The 14,675-nt window shown below is 42.1% G+C and overlaps 1 protein-coding gene and 1 pseudogene across 1 annotated transcript in view; one reads left to right on the top strand and one right to left on the bottom strand.

Annotated features, from left to right (window-relative positions):
• Positions 1-10,873, bottom strand: part of LOC144372307 (mitochondrial enolase superfamily member 1-like) — a 44,784-nt gene extending 33,911 nt beyond the window's left edge. Inside the window, 2 exon segments of the mRNA XM_078035690.1 lie at positions 6,421-6,529; positions 10,477-10,873. Of these exon segments, the coding sequence (XP_077891816.1) occupies positions 6,421-6,529; positions 10,477-10,560 (193 nt within the window). The 5' untranslated portion in view covers positions 10,561-10,873.
• Positions 10,874-14,472: 3,599 nt separating this feature from the next.
• LOC144372313 (small nucleolar RNA U3) lies at positions 14,473-14,675 on the top strand (annotated as a pseudogene).

Genomic DNA, 14,675 nt, shown 5'->3' with positions numbered 1-14,675 from the left:
GCAATATCGCAGGAGACGGCAAACTTTGGAGAGGAGTGCTGCTAGAAGCAGCCTGCAAGAGCCAACAGCAGCCTAGTTGCCACCTGCCCTCTCCACACACCTCAAGAAAGGGCCTAAACACCAGGAGAGGGATTCCTTCTGGCCAAAGCAACCAGCTCAAAGTGTATCAAGTCTATACTAGCTCAAGGGAAGAATCTCTGTCTACACTAGGTCAAGAGGAGCCAGTCCCCATCTATACTGGCTTGAGGCAAGTATCTCAACTGAATAAGAGAGGGGAGGCACAGTGGTCCAGGCCTTGCATAAGACACCTGCTGGGCTCCTGCCTTTGCCCTGAAGCTTCTCTCCTTTTTTCCTCTCTTTAATCTGCCTTAAAAAATCTCTGAAATGCCAATTTTACTATATAATTTGTAAGAAACATAAATTTATCAAGAAGCATCTTTGCTGTTCTAGAAGTATGGGAGAAAGGACAGAGAAGAGCAGGGCAGGAAGAAGTGTCCTAGGGAAAGTCTCTGATGGGGCTAGGGCTGTAGCTCAGTGGCAGAGCACTGAGCTACATGTGAGAGGCACTAGGTTCAATCTTCAGCACCACATATAAATAAATAAAGATACTGTGTCCATCTACAACTAAAAAAAGTCTCTGATGCCTCTCCTAGGTTGGGGCAGAAGAGAATTCTAGTGGATCCAGATGTGCTCCTGTCTAGAACCTGTGCAGAGAAGCCTGAGCCAGTTTGCACACCATACTCCTGCAACTGTTTAGTCCACACAGATGCCCATGCCATGATGTCAGGATCACAGAGCACAGGGTCTTCTGGCTGTCTGTTGGCTTTGTCTATCTCAGCTCTCCATTTTCACTGGAGCCCACTCTGTTCCTGAATCTAGCCCATTTCTGCCCTTCTTACATTAGAACCACTTTTTTTTCTGAATGCTGGCCCACAAGGCAGTTGCTGAGTGCAGGTGCAGTTCTTGTTGTTATAGGATTTCCCTGTGACCCACCTACTAAGCATCATCCAGGGGTTAGGCATGTGGCGCACAGGGTCGCCCAGGGAGACTGTGCTGGGAGTGGAGGTCTTTGCAAATAGGAAGCAGGCATGCTGGCTTTCCCATTGCCCTTCTGCCCTGCCTTCTTGGCCTGCGTAGGCAGCTACTGCTCACAGGTAAGGTGAAGGTGGAAGGGCAGGCTGACTGGCATTCTTCTTTGGAAAGACACTGGAAGAAAAGTTCCCTGGGGTCCAGGCAAGGCCCAATCCTGTTGATGCACAGGTTTCACCAGGAACATGCAGCCTGTGCCCTGGGTTATCTGGTGCTGGAGTATCAGGTAGGAAGCTATCACCTCATCATATTTTCAATTTGCCAGGAACACTCAGGTATTTTATGGGTCATAATCCATGTCAAAACTGATGATTACAATTGCAGAGTCTGGGTGTTAGGGGATTGGCTCACTAGAACAACTGGGTGAATATTCTTCACCCTGGCTCAGTCATGGGTGCCCCATTATTTGCTCTACGGTGGGCCTCTGCATGGAGTCCACTGTCAGTATTTGTTGACAAGGCTCCATGCTCCTGTGGAAATATGCTGGAGAATAGTGCACCTTACATGCATGATTACCTCCTTCAGCTGCTTAGCAGTAGCTCCATACATAAATGGGCACATTGCTGGCACCATCAAGTACAAAAGACACCCAGGCTCCAGATGTCCACCAGGGGGCCCTCATATTTTTTTCCTCTAGATGACTTCAGCAGCAAGGTATTAGAGAGTGACCCAGAACTTGTTCAGCTTCTGCCCCGTCATGAAGCTGGTGCTCAGGCTGAAGTTCAAGAGTTTGCTGTTGCCTCTGGCACCCACCAGTATGTTCTCTGCATTCAGATCTAGGTGCTCAATGCCCTTCTCAATCTCACTCACAATCTGCCTGAATGGTCTCTTGGCCTCCTCCTGCATGCCATCAACATCCAGGACGAGGTGTATGCCATAGCTGTATGCCATAGCTGGATATTTTCAATGGTCTCAATGATCTGAAAGAGGTGGATCACACTTCGGCGTTCCATGGCCATCAGCATATATAGTTTGGATGGGATGTTTTGCTCTAACTTTGGCAGAACTTTCACCGTCACCTCTGTCCTGGTGAGGAAGTGGTGGACTAGTTTCATTTGGGCAAAGCCACCCTGCTCGATGTCCATCAGGACCTGATAATAGTCCATGAAGGTGGTCTTATAGCAGGAGCTGGACCCCGGTAAGTACTACACTACTCTGACTGCTCTCACTACACATCCCAAACAGGAACACCAACTAATGATACTAGCTGAAACAAAACAAAACCAAGCCAAAAAATAAACAAAAAACTACCAAAACAAAACAAAAAATCTCTCTCTCTCTCTCTCTCTCTCTCTCTCTCTCTCTCTATATATATATATATATATATATATATATATATATCTCAAAAGACCACAACCACCCATCACAAACCATCAAAGGTACTATCTGGGAGTCCAACAGATTACCACCAAAAACTTTCTGTACTTGTGGACAAAAACCCACCACAGTCAGCCTCTTATATAACTGATGCTTGAAATTCCCTTAAAATGGCTCCTTGGGTAGTCAGGACAAGAAATGGTGCAGTCACAATTGAACATAACTGCCAGTAGGCATCTCATTTTTTGACCTCCAGGATATTTTTGACTTTCATAAGAAGTATAAGAAAAGAGTCTGGAAGCTTTTTGTGTCAGTGGGTTATGAAGATGGATATTTACTTGCTTAGAAATTAAAATCTGTGGGCTGGGGTTGTAGCTCAGTGGTAGAGCACTTTCCTAGTACGTGTGAGGCCCTGGGTTAGATCCTCAGCACCACATAAAAATAAATAAATAAAATAAAGGTGTTATGTTCAACTACAACTAAAAAATAAATATTAAAAAATAAACAAATAAAATAGAGGTCCATCAACAACTAAATTTTTAAAAAAGTGTATGTATCTAATAACAGAAAAAAGAAAATGAACAAAAAAGAAATTAAAATTTGTAGGATTAAAAAAACTATAGTTTTATGAAGCATCAGTAGTGACTGATACTGATGTACTCAGGCAAAAACACTAATAAAAGGCAAGAGGAGGAAAAAAAGAAACTTGGATTGTAGTGGACTTCAGCATGGAGAAATTCAAGTTTGTGTGTCTATTGGGATGGGTGGAAATCCATCTGGAAAAATTGGCCTTTGAAAGGCAGCTTCTTGCTGACTAAACCCAATGGTTTTCTCCTAGACCTTGATTCTGTGGCAACCTCCAGCACTGGAAGTTCATTCAGCAAAGCTTGTGGATGACCATGGATGTCTGAGCCCAAGTGGTAGCATGACTGTATTTTTGTTTATTTACACTTTCCTGCTTTGGGCTGGGGCTCGGTGGTAGAGCACTCACAGGGCACGCGTGAGGTACTAATTCAATCCTCAGCACCACATAAAAAAAAAATAAAAGTATTGTGTCCACATACAACTAAAAAATACATATTAAAAAAAATTTTCTCCTTTTTAACCTCTCTTTCCTTTTCTATTTTTTTAATAGCTTGGTATTACATTATACACATCATTACACACTTATCTAAACCCACAGAATGTGCAATACCCAGTGTGAACCCCAATGTAAACTATATTCTTTTGGGGATCATCATGTGTCAATGTGGGTTCACTAATCATAACAAAGGTACCAATCACTCCAGCAGCACACAATGATAAGAGGGAGGCTGTGGGTGTGTGGGGCGGGTACACACAGCTTGATTTTGCTGTGAACCTAAAACCACTCTAAAAAAATTGTCATTTAAAAAGAAAATATATATATATAAAGAAAGCAGGAGACATTAATAATAATTAAGTAAATTTGATAAAAATATGAGTTAAAAACCACCCAAGAAAAACAACACTGATCTATTCTATACATTATAATACAACCTTTCCTCCCTACCTCTCACACACATGAACACTCTTTATGGGAATAAGAAAAATACTTTTCTTTTTCCTTTTTGCTCCATTCTAAAAGAATGATTAGGCTGACTGACAGAGGCTGTGGGGAACGGAGATGAGCTAATGGAATTTTTCATCTTTAGTGCAAGGGCCATGTAGCTTTTTGAATGAGACGGCAGTCAGTCATGTGAAATATATAGCAAGGTCAAAGTTAAAATGGGTTCTGTCCGGCTGTGGTCTGAAAAAGGAGGAAGCCAACAACATTAGCACATAAGAGCCATGCCATAAAGACAGGAGAGTTGACTCGCCGCTGCCCAAGATGTCCCTCAGGACAGCGGGTGGGGCTGAGAGTATGGGGGGATGTCAGCGAACAAACACTGAGCTCAGCAACACCCGAAAAGAGCTTCTTATTATCTCTGTGCTCACGGTGCTTCCATTGTACACCTATCCACAGTAGCAAAACTCAAAGTCTTAGCTGTTAACAGAGAATGGTTCCAGGGGCCTGTCCCTATTTTGTAAGTTTACTGTGCATTTTACAAAACCTTCAGGGGCCATGCTGTGTAGTTTGTAGTATGAAGAATGACAGTAGCTTCATAAAGCGCTCAATGTACAGATAACGATGATTAAAGTTTCAGAGGAGTTAAAATACAGCTTATAAATCTACCCTGGAACTGGGTTTGGTGGCACACACCTGTAATTCTAACAACTCAGGAGGCTGAGGCAGGAGGATTGTAAGTTCAAAGCCAGCCTCAGCAACTTAGTGAGGCCCTAAGCAACTTAGTGAGACCTGTCTCAAAATAAAATATAAAAGGGGCTTGGGATATGGCTCCGTTAAGCACTCTTGGGTTCAATCCCTGTTACGAAAAACCAACCAAACAATCAAAAAACCACCCTGGTCAGTGGTCACTGTCTTGGGGAAAACTTTTACACTAAATTGTTAATGGTGTGTGTGGAGGGAGGCAGATCATTGCCTGGTCTCTTCCATCTGCCTAGTAAGTGCCTATTTATTCTCAGAGCCTTTCCTCAAAGCATCACCTCTGCTCTGAAGCTTGCCCAAAGTAACCCCTTCACTTTGCAACAATCCTCACTCTGTACTATGATTCTATTTTTTTTTTTTGTAGTACTGGGGAATAAAACCGGAGCACTCTTACCAGTAAGCTACATCCCCAGCTCTTTTTATTTTGAGACAGGATCTCACTAAGTTGCCTGAGCTGCCCTTGAATTTATGATCTTTTGTCTCAGTCTCCTGAGTAGCTGGGATCACAGGTCTGTACCACTGCACCCAGCTGGATTTTGTCTTTTGTGACTGTTTCCTCAATAAATCTGTACACTTCTTGTCATTCACACACACGCACACACACTTCCTTCATCTGCTTGACAATATTAAAATCTTTCCGTAGTGCAAGACTTTTATCCTTCAGCTACCTAGAATGCTGATGGTGTAAATAATCATGAGGGAAGTGTCATATTGCCACAAAAGTTAGATAACCTGTTTTACCCCTTTCCCTGATAGTTACTCTTCACCCTATCATGATTTGGCTTCAGCCTCTAATGATCCACTGAAAATTATCTGGCAAAGGTCACCTTTCTGTACTTCTTGAATTTTATAGCATGTGCATGTATGCATACAAAAAAGTTGCATTTAAATGTTCTAGAGAACAAGTGCTTTAGGAAGCAGCTGAGTAGCTCTCTAGGCCTCGGTTTCCTCATCTCTAAAAAAAATGAGGGGGCTCAACATTGTCTCTAAGTTCTTGGCCAGCTGAGAAAAGTTACATTATGTTCAGTGCCTTCAGTTTAGGAAAATGGGGGAGGGGAGAAGAATCACTTAAACATGGCTCAATATGCCCCCACAAAGAACTGGCCCCTCAAAGCAACTTTGTGTAAAATATTTTGGAAACTAGGTAGACTCACAGTGCACACCACAATAAACCTAGCTGTGTGAACTTACATCTGCTCCCTCCACCACCCTTGGTCATTTTCCTAGTATAGGTCCTCAAAGATCTACAGAAGCCAAGAATTAAGAGCAGATGAATAGCATTCTGGTAGTCACCATTCAATACAGAGAAACAGATCCAGAGTCAAGGGTTTTCCCACAGTCTATAGATGGCTGTAAGAGGAGAGGCCAAATGCTGCACCTTTTTTTTTTTAAAGAGAGAGTGAGAGAGAAGAGAGAGAGAGAGAGAGAGAGAGAGAGAGAGAGAGAGAGAGAATTTTTAATATTTATTTTTTAGTTCTCGGCGGACACAACATCTTTGTTGGTATGTGGTGCTGAGGATTGAACCCAGGCCGCACGCATGCCAGGCAAGCGTGCTACCGCTTGAGCCACATCCCCAGCCCCTGCACCTTTTAATTTCTCCCAGCAAAATAAAAGTATTGTTTTTAATCTCTTTGAGAAGTATAAATACAGAAAAAAAAAATAGGTCAGAACTGGAGTCTAAGTGAAAAACGAAGCATTCTAGAATCTCAAGAGAATCATCAACTCACCAACTTCAGTGCCCTTTTCCAGAGTGAAGGTAATTCCATATCCCTTGAGTCCATCTCCCACATCAGTCTCCAGGACAACATAGGCAGACGAGTAGTCAGGGTCTGTATGCTGCAGGAAAGGTGACCCATACTCCCCAAATGCAAATGTAAGAAACCCAGAAATAACCATGACAATGACACCTGAAACAGAAAATGCAATAAGGGACATGTCAAGAAGAGATCCAATCTGATGGAAGAGTTGACGAACCCCAAAGAAAATGCAGGAGATCTGAATGGACCAAAGGAAAGTCCTGAATGGTTCGCATCCGTTCAACAAATACAATGTATATTTTTTTCCTTTGGTGCTGGGGATAGAATACAGGTCCTGGAGCATACTAAAGCATACCCTGTACCACTGAGCTACACCTCTAGCCCCAGATGTACACATTTTTTTAATGCCAATTTGCAATATAAAAAAATTGGTGTTCAGCTGGGTGTGGTGATGCATGCCTATAATCCCAGTGGCTCTGGAGGCTGAGGCAGAAAGATCGTAGGTCAGCCTCAGCAACTTGGCAAGGCTCTGAGTAACTTAATGAGACCCTGTCTCAAAATTTAAAAAAAAAGGTTAAATAAAGGGCTGGAGACATGGCTCATTGGTTGTGTGCCCTTGGGTTCAACGCCGGGTACAAGGAAAAAAAAAAAAAGGTCATCTGCTCAATTTTATATTATTATCATTGGCATTACCGTTATTGTCATTTATGGTGCTGGTGATCAAACCCAGGGCTTCATACATGCTACCAAAATGCTCTACCACTGTGCAATGTCTCCAGGTCTCAGTTCAATTTTAAACCCAAGAATTTCCAATCACAGCTCACTGAACAGAGTTATGTTGGCAAGTAGCTTAAAATTAAACAAGCCAAGGTTTCAGAAAGCTCTTACATAAAATTGGACTGATCTTCACTGCAATAGTTTATAGCAGGGATGATAAATATAACAGTGCAAGTTCAGAGACCACTGGCAGAAAAAGAAGTAAAGCTTCAAGACAAATTAACCCATTTTGTTGTTGTTGTTTTCTATTGTTTTTATTTTTTTATGGTACTGGGGATTGAACCAGGGGTGTTTTATCTCTGAACTACATACCCAGCCCTTTTATTCTTTTATTTTGAGACAAAGTCTCACTAAGTCACCAAAGCTGGTCTTGAATTTGCAATTGATCCTCCTGCGTCGGCCTCCCAAGTCACTGGGATTACAATTGGGTGCCATCAAGCCTGGCTAGAGAAGAGTCTTAATGGGAGTGTGCAGTGAGATGAGAAAGCCTTGGAGAGGGAAGAAGAGGGCCAGTGCAGGAAGAAGGAGTAGTCAGAAAGGCTGAGGCTGGGAGCTAGACAGACTCACAAGGAAGAGACAGCAGATGGTATGAAATGCATGGAGCATAAAGGTCACTGGAAGGAGAAAAAAACTGAAGGCAATTCCAAGAGAAGGAAGGAAAGAGTAGTCAATTTCAGATTAAGAAGGAAGGAGATGTAAAGGATAAGGCAACAGACCTAGAGCAGGAAGTTTGAGGATGAGAGGAAGAAACCAAAGGGAGCTAGAAAGGTGTGAGGATCAAATTCAGACTCTTCTAAAGGGAAAGCTCTGTCCATGTGGGATGGAAGAGAACCAAAGGAAATAAGGAAGTACTGAAGGAGAAAGGTATATAAGTGGGAGCCTTGAGAATAAATAAGGGAGGGAGAATGGATTAGCTTTGGAGCAGGACATGATAAAGAATAAAGGGAAAGAGGAGAAGAGGTTGGTTTGGAGACAGGTTTGCAGAGATGGGGCCAAGCATATGACTGTCTTCAGTCTTCTCAGTGATGCAGTAGGCAACATCTTCTAACTGCTGGGAGGACAGGACTAGGGATTAAGGGAGCTCACAGATAAGGAGCAAATAAGAGGGAAAATACTGCAAGGAGGTGGCCAGTGGGCAGCTGAGCTGAGATGCGAGCTCACAGCTGTGGGGCTTTCTGGGTGCTTGATGAGTGTTGGGAAGCAAGAAATTAGTAAATACATGCAGGCTGAGTGCTCCAATAAGGGCAGAAAGAAATGATCAGGAACTTCTGCTTTAACAGATTTTGAAGAGAGTTTCAGGACTTCTTTATAAAAATATCAGACTTCTCATCAGGAAGTTTTGCTCTGCTAAATGCTGAAAAGAAGCTGAAGTGCTGAGTTCAGCTGGCCAGAGGGCAAATGAAGCAATCACAATCACGATGGAGAACTGCAAAGCAGCGTGTTCTGCTAAACACTTGAGACTCAGCACATAACATACACTCTATCTCCTGAGGAGAAATGCTTATGTGTTTATGAAATTGCAATACAGGTATCAGATAATTTTTCCTCACCTAGGGGTCATACACCACTCAGTCCCAGAAACAAATGCTATTTCTTAAACCCTCCTATAATAAAATAGTTTATCATAACACTTCACAAATTCAAAGCTCAGGGCTAGGTCAGAGTTCTTTCTGCTTTCAGTTTCTTCTTATGTAAATAGTAATTATAGCCAATTCTTATTGAGGACCTTCTCTCTGTCAGCTCTTTTCAGGTATCTCGTTTTACATGCATGAAGTAGACACCACTGTACTCATTTTATAGATGAGAAAGCCTAGGCTTAGAATGTGTGGTTTACCCAGAGCTGTCAAGCTTCAGTGGGGCAAATGCAGTAGCACTCAATTAAGTGTTTGCACTTTTACAAATCAGTAAAATTTCAAATATTTATTTGGAGGTCCACAGAGGATCATCAACTGGATTTACAAAAAGTCATTTATCATAATATAATTTGTGAAAGGATTTGTAGGAATTTTGAAAAGCAGTAAGATGCTAATGCCAGAATAAGGAATACTTTTTTTTAATAACATTATTTAGCATGTTTTGAGAGGACTATTAGAAAATTCTTTTACAAAGAATTTCAGGTTCGTAAAGAGCAGAGAAAAATGTAAAGAACACCAATCTGCCATCTACCCATCTTGGAAAGTAAAACATCACAGTGTGAATAAAGAGTACTTGGGTACCTTTCCTCACCCCATTTTCTCTTCATCCCTACAAGGAAACATTTTCCTAATTTTGGTTATTTCTCACTTTGGGGCAAGTTTCTTTACATTCCCTACATATGGAGTCAACTTTTTCTAGTATGGCCATCTCACCAGAGGAGCAAAGTGGGGCACAGTTCCCGTGAAGACCCTTCTCAGAGGCTGAGGATGTTCTCAGAGGCTGAGGATGTACTCAGAGGTAGAGTGCTTGCCTAGTATGCCACAAGTCCCAGAGATGGATTCCCCAGCACTGCAGAAGGAGGAAAAATCCCCAAAACAAAATCCTGCTCAGAACTTTTATATTTAGGAACACCACTAGAGACAGCTGGGAGGTGGGGGCGCTGGGATAGGGAGAGGGGTCCCTCTGACATTCTCATTAAGGGGAAAAAGCCCTTCAATATTTTGCATAACTCCTTACAGTGACAAAACCTTCCTAACCAAGTTTCTAAGTACAGTAATTTCACGAGTGTTCTCCTATGTGACTCGAGTTTTTTTCGGTGCTTAGTTTCTCATTCCAATGGTGACCCCTTCGTTTCATAGTCCCAAAAGGCACAGAGAAGTTTGGGTCTTCTCCAAGGCACACAGCAAAGTTGTGGCAGGGGCAGGATCACCACTCCAGACTCCCAGCACCAGACTTCCTGGTCTCTGTCACTTCAAATCCTATCAAGTTCTCCTCAGGGAAGGTGTCAGCACTTTTTTTCTCGGGTTTCCTTGGTGGGGACCCTACAAAACTCTTCTGCACTTATTGCATAATAAGCACTCTCCCCTTTCCAAGAAAACGTGAATCAAAAAAGTAAAACCAAGACATTTCAACGCAGGCAAATAAAATACGATAAATAAGTGGGGAAAAATAAACCGGAAAGGTGGAGAGTTTCTGGCTGCTTCCTCAGAGATAGAAAAAGCGTCCACCTTCCCTGCGCTTCCAGTTCTCACTGTACTGAAGCCAGGTAAAGCCCGCAAGTCGCGGGCCTGGGTGTTGTCCTGGCGGCGCCTGAGGGCGGTCGGTCACGCTTACCATGGCGTCTGAGCCGTGGCCCCCGAGCGACGTGGGGAAGCGCACGTCCCGGACCGAGAGGCGGGAGATCCTGCCGAGCGCCATGTTGCCGGTGCCAGGGAGCCTTCAGCTGCGGTCGCCCCGCCGAGAGTCGCAGAAGAGCGGCGGGGCGGGGCAGCCTCGCGGAGAGGCGAGCGCTGATTGGTCGCCCGTGGGGGGGGGGCGCGGCCGCGCACTTGGACTTGGCCTCGCGGGCGCTGCAAGTTCAGCTCCCCCGGATTCGCCCGCTTTTCTCGGAGTTTGCGGTTCAGGCTGGCCCGCGCGGCCTATGCGAGGGTTCCCTCCCAGTCTAGATGGCGCCTGGGGGAGAAGGAGGTGCGTGTCCCACGGGCAGCCCGGCGGAAACCTGCCCCGCCTGGACTGGAAGGGAAGGGACTTGCCAGGAGCCGCGCCCGAGAGGGAGAAACCAAGTTCAACCTGGAAGCAGGTGTGGGCCAGTGGCTTGGTCCCGCTCCAGACAGCACGTCCCCAGGAGGGTAGTGGACTAGAAAATACTATTTATTTATATGTGGTGCTGAGGATCGAACCCAGGGCCTTGAATGGGTGCTCTACCGCTGAGCCATATAACCCCAGTCCCCCTAGATCTCGTTAAACGCCCTCAGTCTTTTTGCCACCGGACAAATTAGAAATTAGTAGGGATTACCTACTCCATTTACAGCTAGTGAAAGAAAGGCACCTGGTATTGGTTGTAAATATATATTGCCAACTCCAGGGCAGCTACTTAAAAAAGTGGGAAAGAAAAGTATAACTGGTATGTTAAGAGAGAGAATACAATCATGTAAAATCCTCAGTTCACAAAGGTCGGGAAAAGAATGGAAAGCAAAAATAGGAACAAAGAACAAAGAAACAAATAAAAATAGTGACACATGTAATAGATATTAATAAAAACTGAATATAAGTGGTCTACATGCACCAATTAAAAGACAGAAATGGCTATGTTAAAACAAATATAGATTACAAGTAAATGGTCCCCCCACCATGTTGAAATTTACTGATATGATAGTATTAAGACATGGGATTAGGAGGTTGTTAAAATCATGAGGACTCTGCCTTCATGAGTAGAATTAGTAAACTTGTAAAAGGATGGGAAGGAATAGCATTCACCGCTTCTTCCTTGTGAGGACAGTGTTCAAGAAGCTCTCTTGGGGCTGGGGATGTGGATCAAGCGGTAGCGCGCTCACCTGGCATGCATGCAGCCCGGGTTGGATCCTCAGCACCACATGTAATACAAAGACGTTGTATCCGCCGATAACAAAAAAATAAATATTAAAACTCTCTCTACTCTCTCACTCTCTCTTTAAAAAAAATAAATGAAAAAAGAAGCTATCTTGGAAATAGAAACCATTGTCCTCTCCAGATACCAAACTGACTAGTGCTTTTGTCTTGGATTTCCTAGCTCCCAGAACTGTGAGGAGATAAATTGTGTTCTTTGTAAATTATCCAATGTATGATATTTTGTAATAGCAACATAAACAGACTGAGACAGGTAGAAAAAAAAAACATATTGGGCTGGGGCTGTGGCTCAGTGGTAGCACCACTTGCCTGGCATGTGTGAGGCACTGGGTTCGATTCTCAGCACCACATATAAATAAATAAATAAAGGTCTATCAAAAAGTTAAAAAAAATTAAAAAATTAAAAAAGTTACACCATATTAACTCTAATCAAAAGAAAGCAAGTAAGGCTATATTAATTTCACTTGGAGTAGACTTCAAAGCAAAGAAAGATAGTCAAGGATAAAGCTTGAGGCCAGCCTCTGCAATTTAGGGACACCCTGTCTCAAAATAATAAAAAGGGATGGTGATATAGCACAGTGGTAAAATGGTCCTGGATTTAATCCCTAATCTCTAAAAATAAAATTAAACACTCCAACAATGAATAAAAAGAATTACAGACCCCAACCAAGTAGGCTTTATTCCAGGTGTGCAAGGCTAGTTCAATACTGGAAATCAATCCATCATTTAACAGGCTAAAGAAAAAAAATCATGTGATAATAAATGTAGAGTAAGCATTTGACAAATCTAATTTGACACTCATTCATAACAAAAACTCAGTAAACTAGGATTAGAGGTGAACTTCCATAAGTTGATACGGAATATCTACAAAAGCTCCTATAGCTAAAATCATATTTAGTGTTGAGAAGTTTTACCACCAAGATCAGGAAGGAGCAAGGCAAAAATGTCCCCTCTCATTGCTGCTTTCCAGCATAGTACTGGAAGACCTAGATAATCTAATAAGACATAAAAAGGAAATAGCAGGTATATGTGTTGGGAAGAAAGAAATAGAACTATCTTTGTTCCACTGATGATGATTATCTATAGAAAAATTTGAGTCAAAAAACTACTGGAACTAATAAATGATTATAACAGTTTTTTCATATAAAGTTCACATATAAAAGTCACTTTCTTATACACTTGTCCCAATGAACAAATGGAATGTGAAATTAAATACAATACAATTTACATTAGCACCTGAAAATTGAAATATGGAATGTTATAATTTCCCTTAAAATCCTCTGTATTCTGCCTATTTATCCCTCCCTCTCTGCTAACCCCTGGCAACCACTGAACTTTGTCTTTTGTTATGTCTTTTCCAGGTCATATGGTCGAACATCCAGTACCTAGTCTCTTTCAGATTGGCTTCTTTCCTTAGTAATATACATCTGCATTCACTCTGTAGTTTTTCCTGGCTTAATATTTCTCTTCTTTGATTTTTAATTTTTTTGGTGGTTGGCATTCAACAAAGGCCCTTATGCAGGCTAAATGTGCATTCTGCCACTGAGCTATATTCCTGGTCAACTCATTTTTTTAACACTGATTAATAATTATCTGGATATACAATGGTTTATCCATTCACCTACTGAAGGACATTGTGGTTGCTTCCAAGATTTGGTAATTATGAATAATGATACTACTTTAATCTGAACATGTACCTTCCAAAATTCAGATGTTGAAACTTAATGGCCAATGTGATGACCCTCAAGAGGTGGAGCCTCTAAGAGGTGATGAAGGTAATGAGGGCTCCTCTCTCATGAATGCAATTAAGGCTCTTAACAAAGAGGTTTCATGCAGCATTTGGCTGTCATACCTTTCTGCCTTTCACCATGTGGGGACACAGCCCTCCTCCCCTCTGGAGCATGCAGCAACAAAGCACCATCAGGGAAGCATCGAGCAGCCCTCATCAATGCTTTGGTCTTGGACTCTCGGCTTTTAAAATTGTGAGGAAGTACATTTTTGTTCTTTATAAATTACCCAGTGTGTGGTATTTTGTTATAGCCCCACAAATGGACTAGTACAACTGCTGTAAACATTCATGTGTCTGTGTTTGTGTGGATGAATATACATTTTCAACTCATTTGGGCTTCTCAGTATTCACCAAGAAGCAGGATTTTTAGAGTACATGGAAAAAGTATGTTCATTTGCAAGAAACCACCAAACTGTCAACTTGATTCTACCATTTTATATCCCATAAGCAATGAATGAAAATTCCTGTTGTTTTACATCTTCACCATCATTTGGTTGTATCAGTGTTTGGGGGTTTTGGCCATTCCAAAAGATATGTAGTGGTAACTTGTTTTATATTTCTCTGATCAGATATGTAGTGAAGCATTTTTTGCTATGCTTACCTATCATCTTTATATCTTCTTTAGTGAGCTATCTATTAAGGTCTTTTGCCATTTCTTAATATGGTTGGTTGTTTTCTTATTGTTGAATTTTAAGAGTTCTTTGTATATTTTGAATAACAAGCCTTTTATTAGATGTGTCTTTTGCAAATATTTTCTCCAAGTCAGTGGCTTGTCTTTTTGTTCTCTTGGCAGTGTTTTTTGCAGAACAGAGATTTTACATTTTAATGTCATATATGGTTACAAATCCACAGAAAGTACAACACTAAAACTGAATCCTAACGTAAACTGTGGAAAATACAAGAGGAGAGACATCTCATTTTAAAAATGTGGTTAGAAGACAATACTTTCAGGGATCATTTCTACAGTTTGTTTCTAGAGAAATTTGAATGTGTAGAGTATGGGAAATGACAAGAAAGAGATGAAGTGTCCTTTCCTGAGTGTGAAGCTGGCCCTTGCTTTATTCCAGCTGCTATTTGCCACTGCTGACCATTGTTCTCCCTTTGGGGAATAACAGGAAGAGGACACCATCTGAGTGGT

This window comes from Ictidomys tridecemlineatus, assembly GCF_052094955.1.
Source record: "Ictidomys tridecemlineatus isolate mIctTri1 chromosome 12 unlocalized genomic scaffold, mIctTri1.hap1 SUPER_12_unloc_3, whole genome shotgun sequence".
Lineage (NCBI taxonomy): Eukaryota > Metazoa > Chordata > Mammalia > Rodentia > Sciuridae > Ictidomys > Ictidomys tridecemlineatus.
Note: the sequence above shows the minus strand (reverse complement) of the source record. Positions and strands in the feature narration are given on the sequence as shown.